This window comes from Lontra canadensis, unplaced genomic scaffold, assembly GCF_010015895.1.
Source record: "Lontra canadensis isolate GAN:19392208 unplaced genomic scaffold, GSC_riverotter_1.0 scaffold7, whole genome shotgun sequence".
NCBI classification, from domain to species: Eukaryota; Metazoa; Chordata; class Mammalia; order Carnivora; family Mustelidae; genus Lontra; species Lontra canadensis.
Genome location: NW_022631001.1, coordinates 14,444,861 through 14,466,783, shown reverse-complemented (window position 1 = coordinate 14,466,783; position 21,923 = coordinate 14,444,861). Strand labels below are relative to the sequence as shown.

Here is a 21,923-nt window from a genome sequence, read left to right as displayed (position 1 = left end):
CCAGTCAGTAAGTGGTAGAACCTGCATTCAAAGCCAAAGGGTCTGAATGTTTTCCCTTAACAACTAGGCAATAATGTTTTCTGATAGATAATGACAAGTGCTTGAACAAAAACAAAGCAAGGAATTATAACAGGGAGTGCTGGGTAGGTTATTTTAAATAGAACAGGGTAGGACTCACTTGAAAAGGTAACATTAAAAACCTGAAAAAGTTCATCCCCCTCCCATGCAGATATCTAGAAAAACAGCATTTCAGGATATACCTGAAGGACAAAGTAAGTGCAAGGAAATCAAGGTTCTGTATGTTTAAGGAACAATGAAGGGACTAGGGAAGCCAGACAGGAGTGAGTGAGGAGTAGAGTAGTAGGATTAAATCAGAGAGGTATCCGAAGTCATGACTGGTAGAGCTCTATAGGCAATCACAAGGAATTTAGCTTATACTTGGGTGGGAAGACGCGGAGAGGTTTCGACAAAAGAGTGACACCATGTGTCTATGTTCCACCAAAATGCTAAAGACCTTACTTTTATAAAGTGATATCGATTGCAAATACACTGAAGGCAGGGCAGTAGAAAACAAATCACTTAAAATTATGTTAAATAGAATGACGTGAGATAGTACATGTGATAAAATCCCAATTGCAGTTTTCCAACACCTCTAATTTAATTTGTAGCAAAAATTGAAAGTACAGAAATACTACCACACAGTAAAAAATATCAGACTACTGACATGGATTGAAAGGTAAAATGTGCAGAATTTTTCAGAAGTAGATAGATAGATCATATATATATCTATAAATATATACATACATATACTACACATATATTTTTTAAGATTTTATTTATTTGACAGAGAGTGTGAGAGCATAAGCCCCAGGACAGAGGGAGAAGAGAAGCAGGCTTCCCTTGAGCAGGGAGGCTGATGCTGGCTCCATCCCAGGACCCCGAGATCATGAGCTAAGCTGAAGGCAGCTGCTCAACTGACAGAGCCACCCATGAGCCCCCACAAGCATATTTTAAAAGTAAACTTCTCACAATGTACAAATTTCCAGTTATAAGTTTAAAAAGTACTAAAGACATAATGCACAATATGATGACTACAGCTAACAATACTGTATGGCATATTCGAAAAGTTGTTAAGAGAGTAAATTCTAATAGTTCTCAATACAAGGAAAAAAGACATTTTTCATTTTTATTTTTATTTTTTTTGGTAACTGTATGAGATGATGACATTAACTAAACTTATTGTAATAATCATTCCACAATACATGTAAGTCATTATTATCCTGCCAACCTTAAACTTACACAGTGCTTTCTGTCAATTTTAACTCAATTATTAACTGGGGAGAAAAACTGTGGTTGAGATTCAGGTTTTGCTTTATTCTTTCTTTAAAAAAAAAAAAAGCTGATTAATAGATTTCTATCCACCATCTTATTTCCACATAGAAAATTTTCCTGCAGCAAGCCAGACATTAAAATTTAAGTTACAGGACATCTTCCATCAAAGCAGCAAATCTTTCTGCATCTGTTGCAGAAGGACAGAGTGACTTACTAATAATGGGGTTTCCTTGCATATCCTTTTTACCCTAACCATCCTACATTTGAATTGTTGCATTAGAGGCTTCCAGAACTTCCAGAGGACATAACAACAGAGAGCACAGACACCATATTCTTGTTTTTAAATTCAAAAGCTATCATCCAGGTGTAAGATTGGAAAGATTTAAGAGAATAAGCAGTCAAATTGAATTTATTTCTTCCCAGTTACACACTCTACCTCTGTCCAAAACACTCATGTTAAAGAGCAAAAGAAAAAGAATAAAAGAGGAGAAAAGGGAACTTGCCAAAAATCACTTCAACTTGCATCCTTCTCTCAATCCTAAGTCTTTAAAGAAGCTTCCTTGCATGAATAGGGCACAGCAGAATAAAATAAAAACACTGGTAAAAGAATATCCAGTAGAAGATCCTGAGCAGCCTCACTAAATCCCACTATATACCAAGAAGAGTAGGAAGCAGCCAAATGCTCATTTTGCTGCCAGTTTTTACTCATGTAGCCATAATACACCCATGGAAATAAAAAAAAAAAATTAAGTGAAGCTTTCTGGTTAAAATGAGGAAGAGGAGCAGATGGTAGAGCATACCTTATAGCTAAAGACAAAGTAGTAACATGCATCTCAACTGCACATAACACAATAAAGAAGTGAGGATTGTCAAAGATTAGAAAGGAAATGTCCTAATAGGAATTATTTCATTATGGATGCTCACTGATGATCATGATGCTTCCCTGCATGTCTCCCCGACCAGTATCATTCAATCCAACAGTAATCCTTGAGGCACTGTCCTCAACACAGTGATGTACAATATTACATAGTCTCTCTACTTCCACTGAGATGTTCTGACAAAATATACACATCAGGGAATTTTCCCTCTGATGGGGGTGGGGGGGAGATGATGGAGGAAAAGTCTGGGAGTGATTAAATGTAAAGCAAAAATGCTTTGAGAAAACCCAGAATGGGTGATATTATGTTTTCTGCCTTTCAGCAGATTCAAAGCTTAATACTAAGATCATGTGGATTTACAGAAAAAAAAAAGTTAAAAATTCTACGCAGTATTATAGTTCGTTAAGAGTCCTCCTGTACCAGGCACTGTGCTAGACACTATATGTACAGTAGTACCCTTCTTTGTGGAGTCTTCTACGGGAGGCGGGGGGTGTGTGGAAGACACCTCCTTGGCATGAAAGTATCACTGACATTTTGCAGCCAAAAGCTATCTGATGGCTTAAAATGAATTTTAAAATACCCTGTCTTTACAATACCCAACCTAATGGTTATTTGCCCTGAAATTTTCACTTTTATGCTATCATGTTTTGTCTTCATATTGTCAAAATACTCCAAAAGATTGACTTGATTTTACTAAAAAAAGTACAGAACACTAAGTTAAATCTTAAACCCATAAAATAAAGTTATCATTTGAACCACTAATCTTGACTTCTGGAGTTGTCAGAGGATACCCCTTTTTTATTTTTCTGCATTATCAAAGGTTTTTAAAGGCTATGGATGTCTTAATAAACCTTTTTTGTTGTTGTTAAATAGATGTATAAGCCCATATATAATCCACTGAAATCAGTATCCCAGGGATGCATCCATTGCTTACTAAGTGTTTTTGAAACTTCTGTTTCCAGAGCCAAATTACCAGTCACGTAAGAATTATCATTCATACTGCTTCAGAGGATATTATCCATGACTTTCTATGCCAGCCTTGATAAACTAAAGCACACATGTTTCTTCTCCATTCTATCCTACATCCTGGGGAGATCCAGCTAAGAGAACAGAAATAGAGAAGCATAATGGAATAGGCAAGGAGCCCGATGGCCAGACTGAATTTGGACAACATGCTTAGAGAGACTTTCTAGTTCAAAATTTACTTCTTGAGCCTAACATGATAAACACTCTTGTGCATACGAGGAATCAGAGATAAGGAAGATTTGTAATGGCTACCCTTAAAGAACTTATATGTCCTTCCCAGATGCTTTAAATAAACTCAGTTTGTTCAAAGGAAGGGATACAAGATGAGAATTAAAAATGTAACATGTCTGTACACTGTATCAACAGAACTATCCAGGATATTGTCCCTTATTTTAAGGTTTTCTCATTATAAAATTCATTTCGGCTCCCCTTCTCAATTACTGTTCTTCATTTAAACAACTTTACTAACCATTTAATTTGGACTCCCTCTCCAAAATTTGACCTTGGAAAGCCAATCCCAACAGAACAAGATCCTCAGTTGCCCTGGCCCAGTACAGGGATCCCAAATAAGATACTCTCCTACTGTGCCCACCTCTATCTTCAAGGAGACAGACCAGCCAAGTCTGTCTCATTGCCTCATATTACCCATTAAGGAGGAACAATCAGATTCACTTTAGAAGCACCCTAACTAGAATTAGTGAGCATTCTTGTTCTGATGTTTCGGATATAATTGGCCAGGAATTAAATCACTAAAGGATAAGGACTTCCTAAACAAGGTGTTTTAAGATGAACAGGGCAGAACTCAAAGAAACCCTAAAACTGCAGTGGGAAAACCCACACTACATTAACTCTGTCTTGCCTATCCATTTGACATTAAAAAGTAAGTCTAATAGCTATGCAGTTATTTTTTCTGATCATTCATCTTTACATCACCAGCACCTTTTCAAAAGCCAATTAAAAGTCCTGATATATATGCATTTAATAACATAATCTTAGATAACCACTGCATAAACAGCCTGAAGTTCTGTTTTTCTTTTTAAATCAGTTATCTAACTAATGTATTAGTTGAAAGGATATTAATATAAACCAAAGGCATTACATGTGTATAACAATTCAAGTAAAAATTTTATCCCTAAGAAATCTATATATGGAAATATATGTAAATTGGATCATTTGAATATACAAAAAGTCCATATAAATGGACAACAAAGAGACATACAACAAAAAAGTGAGAAAATAATATGAATAAATTCACAAAAGAGCAGATTAATATAGCCAACAAACATAAAAAACAATACTTAAATTAATAGTTTGAGAAATGGAAATTATGCTAAAAATGAAGTATCACTAAGCTTATTAAGCTGGCAAAAATTAAGAAAAGCAGCAACACCTATTGCTGGGATTGATGTGAGGTAAAATTTTACCAACATGCATTGTTAGTGAAAATATGAAAGGCAAAATCACTCTGGCAACACTTACTTAAGATAAAAGTACGCACATCCTTGGAGCCAATAATGTCACCCCTGAGAATCTATACTATAGAATAAAAGTATCTGTATGTTCAGAAATACATGCAATCATCAGATTGAAGCATTAATAACAATGGGATAAAATAAAAAAATAATAAATTGACATTGAAGGGTGAATACTGAATAAATTATGATATATCCACACTATGAAAATATACATCCATCAGAAAAACAAATTAAAGGTATACCAGACAATTTGAAGAAACATTCATATAAAATGAAGATTTTTTTAAGAAATAATTACTTTTCATAATTCTGTGTGTATATGTATGTAGTATGGATATATGTATAAAATATTGATATAAATATACATATAGATACATGTTTATATTTACATATGAATACAAATTTTATGAGTGCAGAAGGTATAAACACATTAAGTTGTTAAGATTGGTTACCTGTATATAGTGGGGGAACTAATGCAGCACAGACAAGAAATGAGTAAAAGGGAAAACATGCACAAATGGAAAAGTTAAAAAAAAGAACTGAATTTAAGATAAAAAATATATACTTGATCACTTTTGTAAAATTAGGTATATGCATAGGACTATGCACATAGAAATTGACTAAAAATACTTCAGGAGATTCAAATAAAAAGCAATAAGAGCCTAGATAAAATATAGGAGAACAGTTAATACTGGAATGAAAAAGAATTTAAAAAAGGGTGGTAGATTTCATCACTCAAAAATTAAAAATATTTTTAATGTCAAGAAGCACTATAAGCACAATTAATAGTGATCCAAAAACAAGAAATATTTCAATATGACAACAGGATAGCATATTTTATAAATAAAATGCTCTTCCAAAATAGTAACTCTAGCATCATTTCAAAAATGGACAAAGAGCTTGAATGAATCACCAAAGAAATACAAACGGAGAAAGAGAAAGATGGTAGTGGAATAGAAGAACCCGAGGCTTGTCTTGTCCCACAAACACAACGAGATAACTATCAAATCATCTTAAATACCCCTGAAATTGACCTGAAAACTGACAAACTCCAAAACTAAAGGGAAAGAAGAAACCACAGTGAAAGCAGAGTCTTAGACAAATGGCCAAGACGGAGGAATTTATCCCAAATGAAAGAACAACATAAAGCCACAGCCAGAGATCCAAGTGAAACAGATACAAGCAGCATGCCTGATGGAGCATAGAAGATATCAGTGAGGCCCATAAAAGAGCTAAATACCTCAGAAATCAGCCTGAAGACTGACAGAACAAACTCTACAACTAAAAGGAGAGAAGAGGCCACACTAAAGAAGGTAGGAAATAAAGAGATGTGCTTTAAGGGATAAACAGATTGTGTGTTGCAGAAGGGAGGGAGCCATGGTCCAAGAGAAGGGCAAGAGACAGAGGGGCACACAGGGGAATGAACAAGGAGAATGTTTTCCCAAATCCACTGGCTTAGAAAATAAGAGCAACTGAATTTCACAAGTTCTTGCAACCAGAGCGGCTTAAAGGCTGGAGTTTATTTTAAAGTTCAGCAGGCTTGACTGGTATAGGGCTCTGAGAGTACTGCCCTGCTCATGGAGAAAAGGCAGGCAAACAACATGAGGGCAGACAACATGGAAAAAGCCATTTGAAGACTGCCTGGGACACACAGTGGAGAGATTATTCGCTCCTCTTGGATAAAGTCTTTGGGAGGGAGCATTCAGAGGCATGTCTGCCTCTGTGAAGCCAGGGAACTGGCTGCCACCATTTGCCACCACTTCCCCTCAGCATAAACACAGAACTGCACTGCAGTGCACACTGCACTGTGCCAACACTGGCTTCCCAACTTCCTTACATCGAGATCCAACATCCCATGCTCTACCAGGACTACCCTTCTCAGTCAAACTTGCCTCAGTCTGAGCATGGTGGGATCCTCCCCCAGAAGACCAGCATAAACCCTGCCCACACCAATGTCCCAATCAGAGAGCTCTGCAGGGCCTCAGTTCCAATGGAGTTGGTATCATGTCTCATTTCACAAGCAGACCAGAGCACACCTAGTCAAAAGTCACCACATTCAGGCCAGGGATCAAGCACTGTCCACAGCCGGCAAGAAGGGCCTCTGCATATGACTCGCCTAAGGTTTGGAGCAGCCAAAACACAACAGCAGAATGCACATAGCACACACCAGAGATACTCCCTGAAGTGCCAGACCCTGGTCACCACATGACTTTTTCATAAGGCCATTACTTTCATGAGCAGTAGACATTACAGGCTTTTCTAACACAGAAAAGGAGGCAGAGACTTAGACAGAATACCAAGATGGAGGAATTTATACCAAATGAAAGAACAGCAAGAGATCAACAACAGCTTGTTGAAAGAACAAGAGATCTAAGTGAAACAGATAAAAGTAATATGCCTGATGGGTGAATTTAAAGCAACAATCATCAGGATACCCACTGGACTTGAGAAAACAATAGAAGACATCAGTGACCCTTTCAACAAAGATAATAGAATTAAGAAAGAATCAATCAGAGATAAAGAATACAATAAATGATATGTATTGTATCATTTGATACAATGAATAGCAATGAGTAGCAAGCTGGAAAAAGCAAAGGAAACAGGCTTGATGCAATGAATAGCAAGCTGAAAAAAGCAAAGGAATGAAATAGTGATCTAGAACACAAAATAATGGGAAATAATGAAGCTAAATAAGAGAAAGAATTGTGTAGGACGAGAAGAGACTTAGGAAATTCAGTGACTCCATCAAACATAATAACATTTGTATTATAGGAGTCCCAGAAGAAGACGAGAGAGATAAGAGGGCAGAAAATTTACTTCAAGAATAGCCAAAAAGTCTGGAAAATGGGGAAGGAAACAGACATTCAGATCCAGGAGACAGAGAACTTATATAAATATCAACAAAAGCAAGCCACACCAAGACATACAGTATAATTGAATTTGCAAAAGATACTGATCAAGAAAAATCTTAAAAGTAGCAACAAAAAAGAAATGCCTGGGTGGCTCAGTCAGTTAAGCATCTGCCTTCAGCTCGGGTCATGATCTCAAGGCCCTGGGATCAAGCCCTGCATCCGGCTCCCAGCTCGGCAGGGAGTCTGTTTCTCTCTCTTCCTCTGCCCATCTGCCCACTTGTGCTTTCTCTCTCTAATGAATAAGTAAAATCTTGGGGCGCCTGGGTGGCTCAGTGGGTTAAAGCCTCTGTCTTCGGCTCAGGTCATGATCCCAGGGTCCTGGGATTGAGCCCCTCATCAGGCTTTCTGCTCAGCAGGGAGCCTGTTTCCCCCTCTCTCTATGCCTGCCTCTCTGCCTACTTGTGATTTCTGTCTGTCAAATAAATAAATAAAATCTTTATTAAAAAAAAGTAAAATCTTTAAAAAAAAAAAAAGTCCTTAACTTACAAGGGAAAACCCATAAGGCTAGCTGACTTCTCAGCAGAATCTTGGCAAACCAGAAAGCAGTGTATGATATATTCTAAGTGTTGACTGGGAAAAATCTACAGCCAAGAATACTCTATCCAGCAAGGCTATCTTTGAGAATAAAGGAGAGTTAAAGAGTTTCCCAGACAAACAAAAAGCAAAGGAGTTCATGATCACTACTAAACCAGCTTTGCAAGAAATATTAAAAGGGACTCTTTGAATGCAGGTAAGAGAACAAAAGTGACAAAGACAAGAAGGGATCAGAAAAAATCTCCAGAAACAATGACAAAACAAGTAATAAAATGGCAATAAATACATATCTTCAGTAATTACTTTGAATATAAATGGACTAAATGCTCCAATCAAAAGACAATGAGTGTCAGACTGGATTAAAAAAAGAGAAAAAAACCAAGACCCAGCTATATGCTGCCTGTAAGAGACTCATTTTATACCTAAAGACCCCTGCAGATTGAAACTGAGGGGACAGAGAAATATGCATTATGCAAATTGTCAAAAACAGAAGCTAGAGTAGCAATACTTACATTGGACAAGCTAGACTTTAATACTAAGACTATAAAAAACACAAAAAAGGGAATTATATAATTATAAAGGGGATAATCCAAAAAAGAAGATAAAATAAAAGTACATATTTATGCACTAAACATAGAAAAACCCAAATATATAAAAAAATTAATAACAAACAAAGAGACTCACTGAAAATAATACAATAAAATAGCAGGGGACTTTAACACCCACTACATCAATGGGCAGGTCATCTAAACAGAAAATCAGTGAGGAAACATTAGCTTTGAATGACACACTGGACCAGAAGGACTTAACAGATATTCAGAACATTCCCTCCTAAAACACCAGAATATATATTCTTTTAAAGTGCACATGGAACATTCTCCAAAATAGTTCACATATTACGTCATAATTCAGGACTCAACAAGTACAAAAAGACTGAGATCATACCATGCATATTTTCTGACCATAATGCTATGAAATCTGAAGTTAACTACAAGAAAAAATCTAGAAAGACCACAACTACATGGAGGTTATACAACAAGCAACTAAAGAATGAATGGGTCAACCAGGAAATCGAAGAAGAAATAAAAAACAATACATGGAAAGAAATGAAAATGAATATTCAATGGTCCCAAATCTTTGGGATGTAGCAAAAGTGATCTTAAGAAGTAAACTTATTGCAATACAGGCCTAGGTCAAGGAACCAGAAAAATCTCAAACAACCTAATCTTACATCTAAAGGAGCTAGAAAAAGAACAATGAACACAGCCTAAAGCCAGCAGAAGGAAGACCATAGTAAAGATTAGAGCAGAAATAAATGATATAGAAACAAAAAAACAATAGAACAGATCAATGAAATGAGGAGTTGGTTCTTTGAAAAAATAATAAAATTGATAAACTTCTAGCTAAACTTATCAAAAAGAAATGCGAAAGGACTCAAATAAAATCAGAAATGAGAGAGGAGAAATAACAACACCACAGAAATAGAAACAATTATGAGTATATTATGAAAAACTATGTGCCAATAAGTTGGACAACCTGGAGGAAATGGATAAATTCCTAGAAATATAAACTACCAAAACTAACCCAAGAAGAAATAGAAAACTTGAACAGACCAATAACAAGCAAAGAAATTAATTCAGTCATCAAAAAAAAGCTCCCAACAAACAAAAGCCCGGGCCAGAGAGCTTCACAGGTGAATCCTACCAAACACTTAAAAAAAGAATTAATACCTATCTCCTCAAATTTTTCCAAAAAATAGAAATGGAAGGGAGACTTTCAAGTTTATTTCATGAGGTTAGCACTACCCTGATACCAAAACCAAAGACTGCACCAAAAAAGAGAACTATAGGCCAATATTCATGATGAACTTGAACACAAAAATTCTCAGTAAAGTACTAGCAAATTGAATCAATCAGTACATTAAAAGAATCATTCACCATGATTAAGTGAGATTTATTCTTGGGCTCCAAGGATGGTTCAATATTTGTAAATTAATCAATGTGATACACCATATTAATAAAAGAAGGATAAGAACCATATGGTTATTTCAATAGTTGCATTAAAAGCATATGACAAACAGAGCTTTCATTCATGATTAAAAAAAACAAACAAACCCTCAACAAAGTAGGTTTAGAGGTGAAATACCCACAGCTAGCATCGTCCTCAATGGGAAAAACCTGAGAGCTTTACCCCTAAAGTCAGGAACAACACAGAGACATCCACTCTCACCACTGTTATTTACCATAGTATTAGAAGACCTAGTCACAACAATCAGACAACAGAAAGAAATAAATGGCATCCAAATCAGCAAGAAAGCAAACTTTCACTATTTGCAGATGACATGATATCCTTCATAGAAAACCAAAACCTCAACCAAAAAAATTGCTGGAACTGACACATGAATTTAGTAAAGTCATAGGATACAAAATTGACATACAGAAATCTGTTGCATTTCTATACACAATAATGAAGCAGCAGAAAGACAAATCAAAGAATTAATCCCATTTACAATGGCACCAAAAACCATAAGATACCTAGGAATAAACCTAACCAAAGAGGGAAAAGACTGTACTCTGAAAATTATAAAGTGCTGATGAAAGAAATTGAAGATGACACAAAGAAATGGAAGGACATCCTATGCTCATGGATTAGAAGGACAATTATTATTAAAATGTCCATGCTACTCAAAGTAATCCATATATTCAATGCAATTTCCATCAAAGTATCAATAGGATTTTTCACAGAGCTAGAACAAACAATCCTAAAATTTGTAGGGAATCACAAAGACCCCAAATAGCCAAAGCAACCTTGAAAAAGAAAAGCAAAGCTGGAGGCATCACAATCCCAGATTTCAAGTTATATTACAAAGCTGTAGTGATCAAAACAGTATGGTACTAGCACAACTATAGACACAAAGACCAATGGAACAGAAAAGAAAACTGCAAAATAAACCCAAAACTATATAGCTAATTAATCTTTGACAATGTAGGAAAGAATATTTAATGGAAAAAAGACAGCGACTTCAAGAAACGATGCTGGGAAAACTGGACAGCAACAATGCGAAAGCATAAAACTAAGCCACTTCCTTACACCACACACAAGAATAAATTCCAAATGGATTAAAGATCTAAATGTGAGACCTGAAACTGTAAAAATTCCTAGAGGATAACACAGGCAGTAACTTCTTTGACATCAGGGGTAGAAACTTCTTTCTAGATATATTTTCTGAGGCAAGGGAAACAAACGCAAAAATAAACTACTGGACGTCATCAAAATAATGCAAACTGGTGCAGCCACTCTGGAAAACAAAACCGAGATTGCCCAAAAAGTTAAAAATAGAACTTCCTGTGATCCAGCCACTGCAGTACCAGGTATTTACCCAAAGAATACAAAATACATATTCAAAGGGATACATGCGCCCCAATGTTTATAGCGGCATTATCTGCAATAGTCAAATTATGGAAACAGCCCAAGTTTCCAATAACTGTTGAATGGATTAGGAAGATGTGGTACACACACACACACCCCATGGGATATTAATCAGCCATTTAAAAAAATAAAGAAATCTTGACATTCACAGCTATGTGGGTTGAACTGGAGAGTGCTGAGTGAAATAAATTGGTCAGAGGAAGACAAATACCATATGATTTCACTTATGTTTGGAATTTAAGAAACAAAACAAATATGCAAAGGGAAAAAAGAGAAGAGGCAAACCAAGAAATAAACTGTAGAAAACAAACTGAGGGTTATCAGAGAGGAAGTAGGTGGGGCGGCAGTTAAACAGGTGATGGGGATTAAGGAGTGCACTGGGTATTATATGAAAGTATGGAGTCACTATATTGTACACCTGAAACTAATATATCGTATGTTAATTAACTGGAATTTAAATAAAAACTTGTTGAGCACTGGATATTGTATGAAAGTGTGGAATCACTATATTGTACACCTGAAACTAATATTATATCATATGTTAACTAACTGGAATTTAAATAAAAACTTAAATATAAATACTCAATAATTATAAGAAAAAAGACCCATAAATTGTGAACTGATGGTTGCCAGAGGGGCAGGAATTGGGGGATGGACAAAATGGATAAAGGGCAGTGGGAGGTACACATTTCCAGTTATAGAAGGAGAAAGTCAAGGGGATGAAAGGTATAGTACAGGGAATGTGGGCAATGGTATTGTTAACAGAGCTGCATGATAACAGTAGCTATACTTGGGAGCACAGCATAATGTATAGAGTTGTTAAATCACTAAGTTGTACACTTGAAACTAATGTAACATCATATATCAACTGTGCAACAACAAAAAAAGAGTAAAACAAAACAGTTCAGTTTCAATAATGAATAAGAACTGCAATCTAATGCATTAAACAACAAATTGTATCTATTAATTTGATGAATATTTTAAATGATTAATACTAATGAGGGTATAGGTAGGTATGCCTTTCAAACACTGTTGGTAGTATCCTTCTGCAAAGCACTTTGACAATTTGTATCAAGAGACATATAAATGTCAATATCTTTGAATTCAGGAGTTTCATCAGAAAACACATAATGGTTGATATACACAGATATCTATGAAAGCATTATTCAGGGCTGAGAACAGAAAATAGCCTAAATATTGAATGGAGAACTATCGAAGTAAATTACAAATGATGGAATACTATATAGCTATTAAAATATTTCCCATATGGGAAAATATTAATAGTATAGTAGTAAATATAAAAGTAATAAAAACACAATATATTCTGGTGTACAATTTTATGCACACAAATTTGTACAGAAAAAAGACTAAAAAGTCAAAATAATTATAGGTATTAAAACTAAGATTTTTAATATTTTCAGTATTTTATAAACTTTATATAGTGGTATCAGTTAAAAATTATTGTTAACTTTTTCTTCAACTCATCAGACTGAATCTCATCAGACTGAATCTCTTCCATTTTTTAAGTCAATTCTGAGCAAGATAGAAAGCATATCACAAGCCTCAAACTTAACAATCCAAAGATTCAGCAAAGTGCCATTGATTAGCACTAGGATTCCACATAGCTTCTAAGTCAGCTTCACTATGCAACCTTGACAGATTGTGCGTGCATGTGTGTGTACTACTACCTGCCTCAAAGTATCGAATGCCACTTAAAAATATCATTGATCGGTCCCTGCCTCTGTATTAATCCTCAGTTATGAACCTGGGACATTCCTCAACTTGCCTTACTCTTCGGTAACTGGTAATTCCAATAGTAGTCTCCAAACTGTTTGATCTCATCGTCCTCTATATAAAAATCATTTGAACACAGAACTCTACTAACCTTATGTTAATTTTTAAATGTGTATGTATTACTGTTTATATACTATATACTATAAATTACCCAAAATGTTTAATAATATAAAGGAGATGATAAAAAGTATAAATGGAAGTTCTACTATTTTGCTCCTAAACCCTAATGGGTCATTTTAAAACACCCCAAGATATATGACCCTATTATGGAGATGACAGCTACAGACCACACTTTCCAATCCCATCTCTTTCCTGTATTGCACTGGAACCATGTTCTGAAATACCAGAACGCCTTAGACTTGAGTCAACTCAATCATAATATTCATAAAAGAACACACTTGTATAATGTGAAGAATCATGTCCCCATGCCTTTTCATCTCTTGGCAAAATGTGGATATTTATACATAAGTATTGAATACAGTACAGCAAACTTCATTTATATTATTATTGTTGCCATCTGTCAGTAATGATTACTACTACTATGACTGTGACCACTTTACTGGCATAAGTAAATCATAATATTATTCAGTTATTTTTAATGTTTCACTATATACCTCTGCAGATTTTTGAAGGTTATCATGGCACGGAGCAAGAAGGGATGTCTTCTCCCATTTCTGTGCAACTTGATTTGCTTCTTCTATCTTCTGATCACAACTTTTTTGAGAATTTAGCAATGTCACCTCATAAAATTCTTGAATATCTGTGGAAAAATGGAAGGATCAAATGTCATGTACCATCACATAAATAGCTTCTGCATAGATGTATATATGAAAAATTTTGCTTACTAAATAACTACATGCACATGATCCCAAACAAAAATAATAAAAATAAGGAAATCTTGAAAACTGCATTTTTACCTGCATGAGAATTCTTTACTAATGACTGAAAAACCTGAAAACACCCAAGATGTTCTTCAATCATTGAATAAACAAACTGTAGTAAGTCATATTCAGCAATAAGGAAGAATGACCTACCAAGCCATGTAGAAACAGATGAATCTTAAATGCTAACTTTAAATATCCAGCCTGAAAAAGCTACATATTTTATTATTCCATTTATATAATATTTTAGAAAAAGCAAAACTAAAGAGACAGTAAAATGGTCAGTGATCACTAAAGGTTCTTGATGGGATTCTGGAACAGAAAAAGGACATTAGCTAAAAAGTATGGACTTACTTTCGTAATAATGTATCAATATTTACTATTAGTTGCCACAGTAAATATAAGATGTTAACAATAGGAGAAACAGTCTGGGGTACATTGGAACTCTCCATACTCTTTGCAACTATTCTGTAAGCATTAAAACTACTCCAAAATTTAAAAAAAGTTTTTTAATTTCCTTTTTGTTTTATTTTTTTAAGACTTAATTAATTAGTTTGTCAGAAAGAGAGCATAAGCAGGGAGAGCAGCAGGCAGAGGGAGAGGGAGAAGCAGGCTCCCTGCTTAGCAAGGAGCCTGATGTGGACTCAATCCCAAGACCCTGGGATCATGACCTGAGCTGAAGTCAGATGCTTAACTGACTGAGCCCCACAGGCATCCATTTAATAGCCTTTTTAAAAAGCATTACACATGGGTGCCTGGGAGGCTCAGTCAGCTAAGTGTCTGACTTCACCTCAGGTCATAATTTCAGGGTCCTGGATTGAGCCCCCATCACAATGGATTCCATATTGGGCTCAGTGGAGAGTCTATTTCTCCCTCTTCCTCTGGCCCTCCCCCCAGCATGCACTCTATCTCTCAAAAAAACAAATAAAATCCTAAATAAATACATAAATAAATACATAAATAAATAAATGGTATTACACAATCACTGTTAGAAACCGGCCCAAAGGGCCCCCAAAATGACTACTTTCATAAATTCATTTTCAGATTTAGGATGTAAATGGGATTAAAAATTATCACACAAAGTTACATTTTGCAACTTTTTAAAGTATGAAAAAAAGTGTTTTTGATGACATCTGCTTCTGACACTATGGCTAAGTGTTCTTCAGATGAACTAGGCACTCTGAAGCATTACTGATGTTGCAGCAGATGGGCTAGATCTCCAAGAATGTTCATATATATATATATATATATATCTACACACACACACACACACACACACACAACTTGAGCTGAAATCAGATCAGCTGGGAGGCTGGATTAATAGTAGTTGGTAGACAGAAGGAATGGGGTTGTTCTGAGGACACATACCTATGGCAGAATTGCTATCAGCATACAGATCCTCATATCAGTAAGTAGAGGTAAGGAAGCTGGCCCTAAATTTCCTCACTGAGCCAAGATCCTCAAGGAATGATGAAGTAATTCTATGTCAGTAGCTGCCTATTTGTTACTGGCAGCAGCAAAAGAAAATATTTTCTATAGAAAATCTCAAACCTGTAGGATTCTCATAGATGAGGATCAAGAAAAGAGCTCACAATCAAGATCACAAACCAACAGAAAGGCATGCCAATATAAATGAAATTCAGCAGCAATAGCAAATAATGGGTTACATGCCCAGGTATTGTTGGTTTTGGAATTTTCTGACATGGCACAAAGAAAAGCTATGTAAAGTGTTGGATAAATGATGGCCATACTCACAAAGATAAGCAAATAACAAGACCTAGGAAGAGTGAACATGCAAAATGAGAAGAAACAAATGTAACTTCTAAAATTTAAAAATACAATTCTTTAAAAATAGATTAATGGATGGCTAGGGGGATGGATTGATATCACATATAATAAATATAATAAAATGCTAATGATAAAATCTATCATTAGATAGTAGGTGTACAGGTACTCACTGTAGTATTCTTATAACTTTGCTGTTTGAAAACATTCATAATAAAATGTCAGAAAAATGTGTAATTATTTAAAGTTAAAAATTCAAAGGCTAGGTTAAACAGCAGATTAAACAAAGTAGAACTGGAAAATATTCCCAAAGAAAAAAGTCAGAATTCAACATGAGAGAAGATGAAATAGAACATATGAAAGTATTAATTGATTATGTACAGAATGGGTAAGATAAGAAAGATAAGATAAGAAAGTCTAATATTTTTCTAATAGATAGTTTAAGGAGAAAACAGAATAAATAACAAGTGATATTTAAAGAGATAAAGGATATAAAATTTTTAGAACTTATGAAAATATGAATTCAGAAACTGAATGTAACAACTTATATGAAAGAGAATAAATAAAAGCTATGTGCATACCATAATAAAATATAATAAAATTTCAGAATACCAAAGACAAAGCAAAGATCATGAAAGCAGTCAAAGAGAAAAGACTGATCAGACTTATCAAAAGCAATAATGTAATATAAACAGCAGAAAAATAACTTCAAACTTTTGAGGGAAAATAACTATGAACATAGAATTGTTCCTTTGCAAATCATATTTATGATTAAAAAAAAACTTGTATCTAGAATATATAAAGAACTCTAAAAATAAATATGAAACCAAACAATCCAATAGAAAAATGGCCAAAAGACTTGAACAGGCACTTCACTGAAGAAAATAACAGATGGCAAATAAACACATGAAAAGATATTCAGTATCAATAGTCACTAGGGAAATGAAAAATCAAAAACACAATGAGATACAACTACACATTTATTAGAATGGCTAAAATTAAAAACATTGAACACACCAAGCACTGATGGGGATGTGAATGAACTGGAACTCTCATACTCTGATACTAAAAATGAAAAATGGTACAGCCACTTTGAAAAACAGCAGTTTTTTCAGTTTCTTAAAAAGTTAAGCATAGAACTAATATATAATCCAACTATTCACATTCTAGGTATTATCTAAGAAAAAAGAAAATGGGGGTGCCTGGGTGGCTCAGTGGGTTAAAGCCTCTGCCTTCAGCTCAGGTCATGATCCCAGGATCTTAGGACTGAGTCCCGCATAGGGCTTTCCACTCAACAGGGAACCTGCTTCCTCCTCTCTCTCTGCCTGCCTCTCTGCCTGCTTGTGATCTCTGTCTGTCAAATGAATAAATAAAATCTTTAAAAAAAAAAAAAAAGAAAATGTATATGACCCTACAAAAAGTCAAGTCAGTAAATAACCCAAAAGTCCACTAATGAATGAATAAACACATTGTGGCATATCCATATAATAGAATACTATTCAGCAATAAAAAGGAACAAACTATTGACATACACAACATGGATGAATCTCGAAATAATTCTAAATTCTATCAAGTGAAAAAATCAGACAAAAGTGAGTTTGTGTTTTATAATACTCATAAAAATTCTAGAAAATGCAAATTAATTCTATAATGACAGGAAAAAAAATCAGTTGTTCCCAAGGAATAACGGGAGGAAGGACTACTGGAAGGGGTGAGTGGGAGGGATTACCAAGAGACAGGAGGAAACTTTAAGAAGCAGTGGATATGTTTACTACCTTCATTGTACTAACAGTTTCACTAATATATACATACTTCAACATATTAAATCATGTACTTTACATATGTGCAGTTTATTATGTATCAATTGTACCTCAATAAAGTGAAAAAGATATGACATGAATTTAGAGGAGACATCTTCATAACACATAGGCAAAGGAACAGTATCTAGATATGTAAAAGACAACAAATCAAAAATAAAAAGACATATAAGCCAGAAGGGGAAAAAATGGGTGAAAAATATGGACAGTCCTTTCACAGTAAAGGAAACGTGTATCACTGACAAAAGAGAAAGGTATGGATCAGTAGCAACTTTTATTTGATCCTAATGAGTGGGAATTGCTATAACCATGTTATTTTTTTTTTACTATGTTCAGTTAACCAGCAGATAGTACATCATTAGTTTTTGATGTAGTGTTCAACGATTCATTAGTTGCATATAACACCCAGTGCTATAAACACTTTAGAAAATTATCTTGTAAAACTGAACATTTGTTTCTCATAAATCCAGCATTTCTACTACCCAATATACATCTTAAATGAACTCTCGCACATATGCACCAGGAAACAAATGAAAATGTTCAAAATAGCACAGATCATAATAGCAAAAAATTAGAAACAATCTGATGTCCATCCTAAAGGAAAATGAATAAATGTGGTATGTTCTCAAAGTGGAATTCATGCAGCAGTGAAAATGAATAAACTACAATATCATAAAATGACATGAATAAATCTTGAAAACACTGAGTGAAAGAAAGCAAATCTCAGCATAAAAAAATTTTGTAAAGTTAACAAACATACAACTATATATTTTTAGGCATACATACATATATGTGTGAAGAAACATATAGATCAAAGCAAAGAAGTACATGGAAAGATGTAATTACCTCAGCAGAAGGGGTAGGCAAGAAAATGGGTAAGGGAGGAATGCATAGGTAGACGCAAAAAACAGTACTCTAGTTCTAGATTCCAGAAATGTTTATTTCCAGAAATAAACATTCTGGAAATGTTAATTGTATTATTATGCTATATATTTTATATATAAATTATATATATATATATATATATATATATATATATATATTCTTCTGTATGTATTTTCTTTTTTTTAAGATTTTATTTATTTATTTGACAGAGAGAGAAATCACAAGTAGGCAGAGAGGAGGCAGGCAGAGGGAGAGGGGGAAGCAGACTCCCCACTGAGCAGAAAGCCCGATGTGGAGCTTGATCCCAGGACCCTGAGACCATGACCCGAGCAGAAGGCAGAGGCTTAACCCACTGAGCCACCCAGGCACCCCTTTCTGTATGTATTTTCAAATAACAAAAAACTTAAGTGTTTCATAACTAGTAAGATTTACAAAGAACACTTACAAATCCTCAAATTTTATGCACAGTTATAACTTTATTCTGCCACTAGCAATAAGGTGGCTGTGAAGTCATGCTTAAAAGTGTGTAAGAACAGAAGACAAAAAGAACAAATAATCCTAAAATTGTCATGGAGCCACAAACAATCCAAAATAGCCAAAGATGTCTTGAGAAAGAACAAAAGCTGGGAGTATCACAATCTCAAATTTCAAGATATATTACAAAGCTATAGTAATCAGAACAGTATGGTACTGGCACAAAAAGAGACACCTAGGTTAATGCAACAGGATAGAGAACCTAGAAACAAATCCACACTTAAATGGTCAACCTATGATGAAGGAAATAGGGATATGCAATGGGGAAAAGATAGTCTGATCAACAAACGGTGTTGGGAAAACTGGACAGCTACAGGCAAAAGAATGAAACTGGACCACTTTCTTAATACTATACACAAACATAAACCCAAAATGGATTCAAGAGCTAAACGTAAGACCTAAAGCCATGAAACTTTAAAAAAAAACATAGGCAGTAATTTCTTGGACATTGGCCTTAGCAACATACTTATGGATATGTCTCATCAGGAAAAGGAAGCAAAAGCAATATTAACTACTGGGATTACCAAAATAAAAAGGTTTTGCATAGTAAAGAAAAACATCAACAAAATGAAAAGACTACCTACTGAATGAGAGAAGATATTTGCAAATGATATATCCAAAATGGATTAATATCCAAAATATCTTTGTCTTCACTGTAGCAATTTTTACAATAGCCAAGGTATGAAAGCAACTCAAGTGTCCATCAATAGATGAATGGATAAAGAAAATCGGTATAATATATAATGGGATATTGCTCAGCCATAAAAAAGAATGATGTCATTCGATTTTTGACAACATGGATAGACCCAGAGTATTTTATACTAAGTGAAATAAGTCAGTGAAAGACATATACTATATTATTTCACTTATATGTGGAATCTCAAAAACAAAACAAATAAAAAAGAGAAACAAACTGATAAATATAGAGAACTGGTGCTTGCCAGAAGGGAGGATGTTGGGGGATGAACTAAATAGGTGAAGGTGATTAAGAGGTACAAACTTCTGCTTATATATTAAATGTCTCAGAGATAGAAAGCACAATATAGGGAATACAGTCGATAATATTGTAATAACATTCTACAGTGACTATATTTATTGTGTTGAGCATTGAGTAATGTATGGAATTTGTTGTATCACTACATTGTGCACCTTAAACTAAAATAACATATCAAACATATTTCAATAATAAAAAGAAAAAGAAGGTAAAAAACCATACATATATAAATCCTTCTCAGATATCTGAATATAGTAAGGATTACAGGGTGCTAACTGGGTTAATAAAAGTCAGAAATAGAGAATTTAAGAAAAGTAGAATCCAAAATCATTCTATGCGTCAAGTATTAATAAAACATAAAAGAAAAAAGAATCCCTGTAAAGATTTCTACAGCTACATAGTCTCTAAAGAATAATGACTTGTATGTAAAACAATTTTTGCAGAGTCAAATTTCAAGATGCTTTTTCTTTGCATCAGTTTTAAGGATGTAAACATTGTTTCATAAGCAGGATTTGCAAGTTGCCAAATTTTAAAATATTAGGTGTATAAATTATCCAGGAATGGAAGCATATTTATCATATTCATGTTAAGGATACATATTAACAAGCTATACTTTGAAACATAATGATATCAGTGACTGAATCATATTCAGGAAAACCCAATGGATAGTACTTTAATATTAAATTTGAAAATATTAACTTATAACCCCCAAACCTGATAATATGCTTACAGTCTATTTTACTCCTTTGTCTACTTACCATTCCTACCTAATCAACCACTAGAGAGGAGAAAGGAAACCTTAATTAAGTCAAAGATTATTTAAATTTGAAGATAATTTGTAAAAGTAAACCAGAAGTAAAATGTAAAATTTTACTTCTGGTTAGTCAGATGTATTTTTTAATGCCTCATCTATATTTGTTTGGCACTTTTGAAGCATCTCTTTTCAATACCTTCTTAAACCCCCACCACCAACCCTTCCTATATATTCCCAGTACCAAACTTGAGGCCCTTGTCATCTCTTGCCCATAATTCCTTAGGCTCAAATGCCCTTCTAACACAACAGAAATCCTACTTCTCCTTCACTGCCCACTTCTACTATCAAGCCTTTCTTAAAAAGAATATTTGAAGTCAGAGATCTAAATATGAATTGTCATCAGCACAGAAACCATCCTTACTAAAACTGAGCTCAATTGAGTGAAATGTGGGTGAAAGTAAGAACACCAAGCAGCTGCCATCAAAAAGGAAAAATGTTGGTGGGGGTAGTTGTGGGAGGAGGTGGGCAATGCCACTTCTTTCTGCCCATTCCCACAAAGTACTGCTGAGATCTATTTAATAGTTATTTATCATTCTACCTTATATTAGTAGTAGTTGTTCACCCACCTATCCTCAACTCAACATTCAATTCAGTAAGTAATTTTTAAGTACCAGGCAAGGCCCTTAGAAATAAAGATGATGTCATAGCCAGCCATAGGTAGTCTACTATCTGGCCTCATTCTTTACACTTAGTAAGCACACAAGGAATGCTCACTAATTTTAGTTTATTTGCATTCCCTCTCTCTATTTAAAGATCAAATAAAATAAAAATCATTGAATAAAGTCAAATCTCCTCATACTCAGGACTGGAGAAAATTTGTATATTATTTAAAT

The 21,923-nt window shown here is 34.5% G+C and overlaps 1 protein-coding gene across 7 annotated transcripts in view; it reads right to left on the bottom strand.

Annotated features, from left to right (window-relative positions):
* Positions 1 to 21,923, bottom strand: part of DLG2 (discs large MAGUK scaffold protein 2) — a 1,980,468-nt gene that overhangs the window by 1,655,073 nt on the left and 303,472 nt on the right. For all 7 annotated transcript variants that reach the window (XM_032852928.1, XM_032852923.1, XM_032852924.1 and 4 more), the window contains one exon: positions 13,995 to 14,140. In XM_032852928.1, the coding sequence (XP_032708819.1) occupies positions 13,995 to 14,140 (146 nt within the window). The remainder of the gene's footprint in view (positions 1 to 13,994; positions 14,141 to 21,923) is intronic.